The sequence below is a fragment of the Populus alba genome, chromosome 4 (assembly GCF_005239225.2).
Source record: "Populus alba chromosome 4, ASM523922v2, whole genome shotgun sequence".
NCBI lineage: Eukaryota > Viridiplantae > Streptophyta > Magnoliopsida > Malpighiales > Salicaceae > Populus > Populus alba.
Genome location: NC_133287.1, coordinates 5,758,246 through 5,765,155, shown reverse-complemented (window position 1 = coordinate 5,765,155; position 6,910 = coordinate 5,758,246). Strand labels below are relative to the sequence as shown.

The window sequence follows — 6,910 nt, the reverse complement described above, 5'->3', positions numbered from 1 at the left end:
ATTGACATCTCCACTTTGTTTCCATCCAAGGAAACAAGTATAACTTAAATATTATTAAATTAACACTCTGTTTAACAAAACAATGATCAATTTCCCATTCATAAAAGTAAATGATATCCAGATCTTGATTTCCGCGTTACCATGGATAATGTTTTTTAACCGAATGATTGTTATGTTTGAGTTTAATTGGATTTAAATCCCAAAGCTCTTAGAACCTATTAACAATCCAAAAACACAGTGAAGAAGACGATGGAGAAGAAAAGAGAGTGAAACCGATAAAATCTCAAAGCTGAAAGAACCAACACACAATCATATGCATAACTCATGCATGGCTACCTCGTTATCAACTAAACTCATAATTCGGACATTGTTTCTCGGAATAAGGTAATGAAAATCCAATTCTGCGACGGCCAATGATGCTTAGTTAATTACAAGAGGATCCTGACAGATTTCAGAATTGGGGTTTTATTCACTTACTCCACTGACTTCAAGACAAGGAAAAATATTAAAACCTAAGAATAAATTATCTAAAACGTTTTTTTTTTAAAGAAAGGCTCTTCTTTTTTTGTTATCTTGTGGTGTCATCAAACGCTCACCTTTGAATTTTATAACACATAGATAAACGACGTGTCGTTAGCACGTCTGTACCTGTGGTCCCACACCTCTCCGGTGGTGCCTGAACACCGACGAGCACTCCGGCAACTCTCCAAGATCGGCAAACAACGACTCGTCCTCCTCTCTCATCATCGATGCCATGTCAGCATCCGCCCCTGCCTCTGCAAAAATGGGCGTCTCAAGTATAGTTGAAGAGGTTGTCTCCATGACACCAAACCACGAAAACTCATCTGAAGTTGTAGTGTTAGATATAAGCGATTCGCCGTTTCCAAGATCCGTGAATTTTTCTTCAGGTTCAGGTTCTGGGTTTTCAGGTTGGGTTGCGGAGACTTCAGGTTTGGTGGTGTTGTGTTTTGGAGAGGAGTTGTGGTGGTGGGTACTTCTAGAAGGAGGTGGCCAAGGGTGGTTGTGCTCACAGGAGTAGGTGACCACTAGCATTGTTGGGTCCAGCTTGCTCCTCTCAACTTGTTTTCTAGCTGGACAACCCTTTGAACTACTACATCTATAGTATCCTCTGTAAACAACAAAACATTGTAACAAGAACTTGATCAGTGTCTTGAAAATCTTTATCAACATTTTTTTTTTATCTACCCTGTTAATCATCAAATAGAAAACCTGTTCCTATAATCCTCTTTGCATTTGATATGTGATTAAATGCATAAAATAACTCAAAATCAGAAAGAAATCTAGACAATGTCTTAGATTTATACGACCATGCTTGCAAGATCTGCGGTGGGAAAAACTTGTAAATTTATAATCTTTGGCGACGAAAAGAGTTTCATTAACAACGGATTCGTTTAGAGTTTAATTTTATATTTGAATGACCTCGATCAAATTTGTTTGAATGGTTATCTAACTAATCATACGTTTACAAAAGGATTGCTTTCGCCGCAAATCTTCGTCGCCGTAATTTCTTATGACGAATTTTCATTTTTTTTCTTCCTTCTGGAATAGAAAGAACTTGTCCAGATGCATCTGAACAAGTTAGAAGGAAAAGAGAGAAAAGAAATAAAGGAAAGACGTGTGATTGGATTTGGGAGAGGAGGAAGAGGGTTACGTACCTGGGGTAAGGCGAGCCTTTGATGGGTTTTTGGCCATACTTTCTCCAAGCCCAGGAATCGGACGGTGGTGAAGCATTTTCACCCTTCAGCCTTGGGCCTTCTAAGTCCTTGATTGGTACTGAGACTATTCTTCTTTGCATGGCCTTCTTGCTGATACAAACACGATGATGTCAAATATTCCGTCCTCCATAATTGAAGGTACAAATTGCAAGGCAACCTATCAATATAATGCCGTTTTCGGCACGAATATATACAGGACTGCATACTTAGAACACAAGCATGAACATGTTTTCTCCTTCTCTCTCCAATTAAGCACATACCATGATCTCTAATTCTACGAAATACTTCCGATCAATTGTAATTGATGGGATAGGTGAAGATGAAGTACCTTCTTTTTGGGGAGGAGGTGGAAGCCATCTTCATATCGTTAGAAGGAGATGATTCTGGACCACTTTCTTGAGTACTATTGTCATTTTCTTCTTGCTCACACATTAATGGGTTGATGATGAACCTAGAATCCATTATTGCACTTCGAAGCCGCCCCAACCGAAGCTTATATACGTATGTATATAAAAATGGATTCCCTTAATCACCGCGGATATTTAGATGCCGGCAAAAATGATCATGATGATTATAGGAGATCAGAGCAAGAAGACAGAGTGAGAGAGAAGATAATTAAGAGGGGGTTTAGTTGGTGATGTGAAGAGAAAAAAAGAAATGGGGGAGAAGGTGGAGAAAGAGGGGGATAGCCCTTTTAAAAATTGCCAGCCATGTTGACAGATGAGCTTTTGATATTAGATTATCAAAGACGTGCAAGCTAATGTGAATGTAATCCAAAGCTTATTATTCTATTACAAATTTGATGATGACCCTCTCTCTCTCTCTCTCTCTCTCTCTCTCTCTCTCTATATATATATATATATATATATATATATATATATATATATATATATATATATTTCAAACCTATGTACTGATTGGTGATCCACTAATCAATACAGTTCATCCCCCCCTAATTAATACCATCTCCTTTCTTTTCCTTTTTTCTTTTTTTCCCTTTTCTTTTCCTAACGACCAACCAAGCTTATTTAATAGGAATACATGTTTTTTTATGGGAGAAGTTTACAGAGTAAGAAAATTTAACATGTCATATGATTAAATTAAATTGGATTGGGACATAAATTGTATTTGGAATTAGGGGTCTATAACTATTAAATAAAATTAATATCCATTATAAAATTAATCATTTAGTACTTGCACATAATGGGTATCCGCAAGTTGGATTTTTTGATATCTATATCTTATTCATTATCTATAAGGTAAAAAAAATTAGATATTCATAAATTATTTATTGGGTTTTGAGTATCTGCTTTTTACTATTATTTATTAATTAATAAAAAAAATAAAATAATCAATATCAATTAAATTCAAATTAAATTATCATCCCTACTTGTTGTTCACGTTCACAACCATAAAAAAATATATAAACATGGTCTTCTCTTCAAGAAAGTTTTTATTATAGTGCACATGATCTTTTTTGCTTCAATGAAGGAAAAAGAAAGATACGGTGAGGTTATCCATTTACTTGATTATTTAAAGTTAAAAAATATATCCAGCTTGTGGTAGATATACTTTTCTATGTCGATGATCTCATCAAATTTGGACTCGTTTGATGATCTTACCTTCATTCAATGTCACCAGAGCTATACATGGTTATTTTACCTCCCCAAACTACTCCATCCTCAATAATTAACACCATTTCTTTAATCCTCGATTACTCCATCGAATTAACCTTCATTAAATATTGTCACTAGCATGTGCTAATCAATGTCAGATTAATAGAACTTCTCATCATCAAGTTAAACTTCCTACAAAAACCAGGCCCGTGCCCTAAAGAAACGACACAGATATTTTCTGTCCTGGTTAAAACTCAAAAATCAACATCTCAGTACTATATACGCCTTTAAATTTCAGCAAGAAAGTCATGGCGCATCATTTTCTTTCCAAACTTCAAAAAACTAAGTCATGGAAGAAATGATTGTATTTCGTGCTGCCTTCAGCTGGCAACTAAGAAAAATACTGGTTTGATCTGTTCAACGAGCGTGACATGATCATCTCTTAGACGAGAATCAGATGATAGAATAAAGTTAATATGTCATCAGATCGTTTGATTATTATTCGATGATGCAGTCATTAACGAGCATAGAGTCTTGAAATTTCCAGAAAATCATGTGGAACCCTAGAACGGGTGCTATCTAGACCATTAATGAAGGGACCATATGTTATTTGGCCTGGCTCTAGATATTATTATATTATATACATTATCCGGAATCCTTGCCACTGTCTGACCAAGTCACTTGTTGCAAGCTCAATCAGTCTCTCTCCCATTGGGCAATTTGTTATGTATAAAATATCAAAATTCAACGTTCTAACTAGGAGTTATTTGAAGCGTCAAGCAACGTGACACTGACATTATCTTTCCTATACTATAAGCCTAGACGAGTTGCATGCCACTGAATTCAACTCATTAATTAATTAATGCATATATCTACTTATTAATATATTGTCCCCATCTCTGACTTTCATTAACCACGGCAACTTCCATGCTCTTGTTCCTTTTTTTTTTTCTTTCTTTTTATTATTATTATTGCAACAATTGCTTTTGCAAGAAACAAAGAAACTTCCTATGACTTTTCCTCTTACATCCCTCTTAATTTTATCTCATTGAATTTCCTCCCAGCTAGCTAACTACCAACACATGCTTTTTTAACGACATGTATAGTTCATTTGTTTATTTAACATTTAAATTGCATTATGCAACATTAATGATGTGTTAAATCAGTTTGGAACATGACAATATTATTGATCGTAGCTAGTTACTCTTTGAATCATATGATTCCAATGTCCAATGGGAATGTACAACATGTGACCAGTCCCCGATCCGTGCAATATGGGACAAGAACTATATAGATATAGATATATATATCAGAGAAGAGAATACAAGTATGTGTAAGACAAAAGTGTTCTGCCACTTGCAATGCCCAAAACTCAATTTTCACATGTCCATGATGCACAAGAGTTCATGGTATACTTGAGAATCCTGTGATTATATGTGCATGACAACAATAGAATCTGAAATTTAAGGAATTTGTTGAATCTCTACAGAACTTTTGCTGCTGTAATAACTGATGGTGTAAATGCACTACCATAATGGTCAATTATCGGAAGAACAGTTCAATAGTTGTCTCTGCACATATTGTATCCATGACCAGAACCTCTCAAAGATATATATATATATATATATATATATATATATATATATATATATATATATTGTTGTTTAGTGTACGCCGGCACCGAGCCGGGTAAAACACATTAAATTAATAAATATTTTAAGATAGAGAATAGGAACTCATTTTGTCTTTTTTAAGAGTACGACGTTTAATTTAAAATCATTATTGTAGAAATGTATAATAAATACATCGGAAGATAATTATTTATATCTCAATAGAATATATATTTATAAAGTTTTTTAAAGTTCTATGCTTAAAATGATTAAAATAAACAATATATAAGTTTGATGAATGCATATATAAATATATAGGTACATGTTGTTAGGGTGTGAATGAAAAAAAAATTATATATGTTAAAACTCTAATTGAAATAGAGTTTTTGTTTATGTTTAAATCAGAAAATTATATCTTTTTATTTTAAAAGCTACGTTAAAATTAAACTATCATAATTGTCTATAAAAAGAAACAATTTTGACATGCTTTTAAGAATGGAGAAAACTTCTAATCTTTCTATTTTTTTTTTTTTTTTTACATTTCTTCAACCAAAATTCTTAAATAGAGTACCATACAAATTTTTATTTGCTGTTTATTCTTGGTTGCACTGTCAAGAATAAGAGATTGAGTAAGGATTGGAAACAATATTGCAATCACACTACTAGCATAGAAAGTAGACAATAAATTGTTTTAAAGTCAAAGGATTGATCCTTGCCTCAATCTATTTCTTCAAGTTTATTTTCTATCGACAAGTGTTGTAATTTGAATTTTCTTTTTTGTTGATTTATATGTATGTTTTATGTTTTGTAGAAACTAGATTATTAGAGTAAAGATGAATGCCAGTCTTAGGAAATATTAAAAGTGTTCCAACAATCTTAAAATAATTTAATTTGTCCATTTTTTTTATTATGTTTATGTGTTGACAAGTTCAAAATTACCTCGTAACTTGTGAGGGGAGGGGGATATTTTATCAGTAAATTATATTGTGCATAAAGCATATTATAAAAAATTGGACAAAACACTGAATGAGTTATATAATGGTCAAACACCATCCTATAAATACATAAAAGTGTAATGGTATCTAGAAAAAGGGTTAGAGTTCCTCCATTATAAAAAAATACAAAATATGGAATGCATTGTATGAGACATCTAGATGTGCTTTAAGGGTACATAAATGTTAATTAGATATTCAATACTACATATTAAAAATCTACAAATGGGTTTATCTTTACTATTAGAGGAGCTATAGCCTTTTAGAAATCCTTTAAATAAACATACATATCCATATCCATGAAGGAGTTTGAGTTTATAACTTTAGACAATGATGAAAAAGAAACAAAGTACCTTCTCAAATGTTTTTGTTAATATTCAAAGTTGGACAAAATCTTATGTCGATAATTTTTATACATTGCAATAACTAATTTGTAATTGGTAGAGCATAAAATATTATATATAACAATAAGTCTTGACACAATTGTCAAAGACATATTACCGTAAAATAGTTGCTCTCAAATGAGATTATCTTTATCGACTATGTAAAGTTAGATGATAATACCATGGATCCACTAATAAAATTCTTAACAATAGAGTAAGTTAATAAATCATAAAAGAGAATGTGATTAAATCCTATATTTAAAGAATTCCCATGATGACAACTCAACCTAGTTGACTAGAGATCTCAAGATCTAGGTTTAAAAGAATAATTGAATCATGTATCAATTCAAAAGTAGCACTTTTACTCATTATTATTATGAAAAGTGCTACTTGTAGCAAAAACAAGATAAGTTAAAATTAATGGTTCTTATAGATTGAGAAATTCAAGTGAGGCATTGCAGGATACTCTTTAATAGGAATCACTCATGTGATTGTGAAATGAGTTTACTTTTATGAGAATTGAAAATGCTACATTCTCTAAAGCACTTTTTAAAAACAAAACGTATTCGAAGA

General features: G+C 32.5%; 1 protein-coding gene across 1 annotated transcript; it reads right to left on the bottom strand.

The window, feature by feature from the left end:
- Positions 1 to 250: 250 nt before the first annotated feature.
- On the bottom strand, positions 251 to 2,506 carry LOC118063050 (probable WRKY transcription factor 65). Its single transcript, XM_035076959.2, has 3 exons — positions 2,065 to 2,506; positions 1,677 to 1,826; positions 251 to 1,129 (listed from the first exon to the last, which is right to left on the bottom strand). Exons 1-3 carry the CDS (start codon positions 2,196 to 2,198, stop codon positions 634 to 636), a joined length of 780 nt encoding a protein of 259 aa, XP_034932850.1. The 5' UTR covers positions 2,199 to 2,506; the 3' UTR covers positions 251 to 633.
- Positions 2,507 to 6,910: the final 4,404 nt, after the last annotated feature.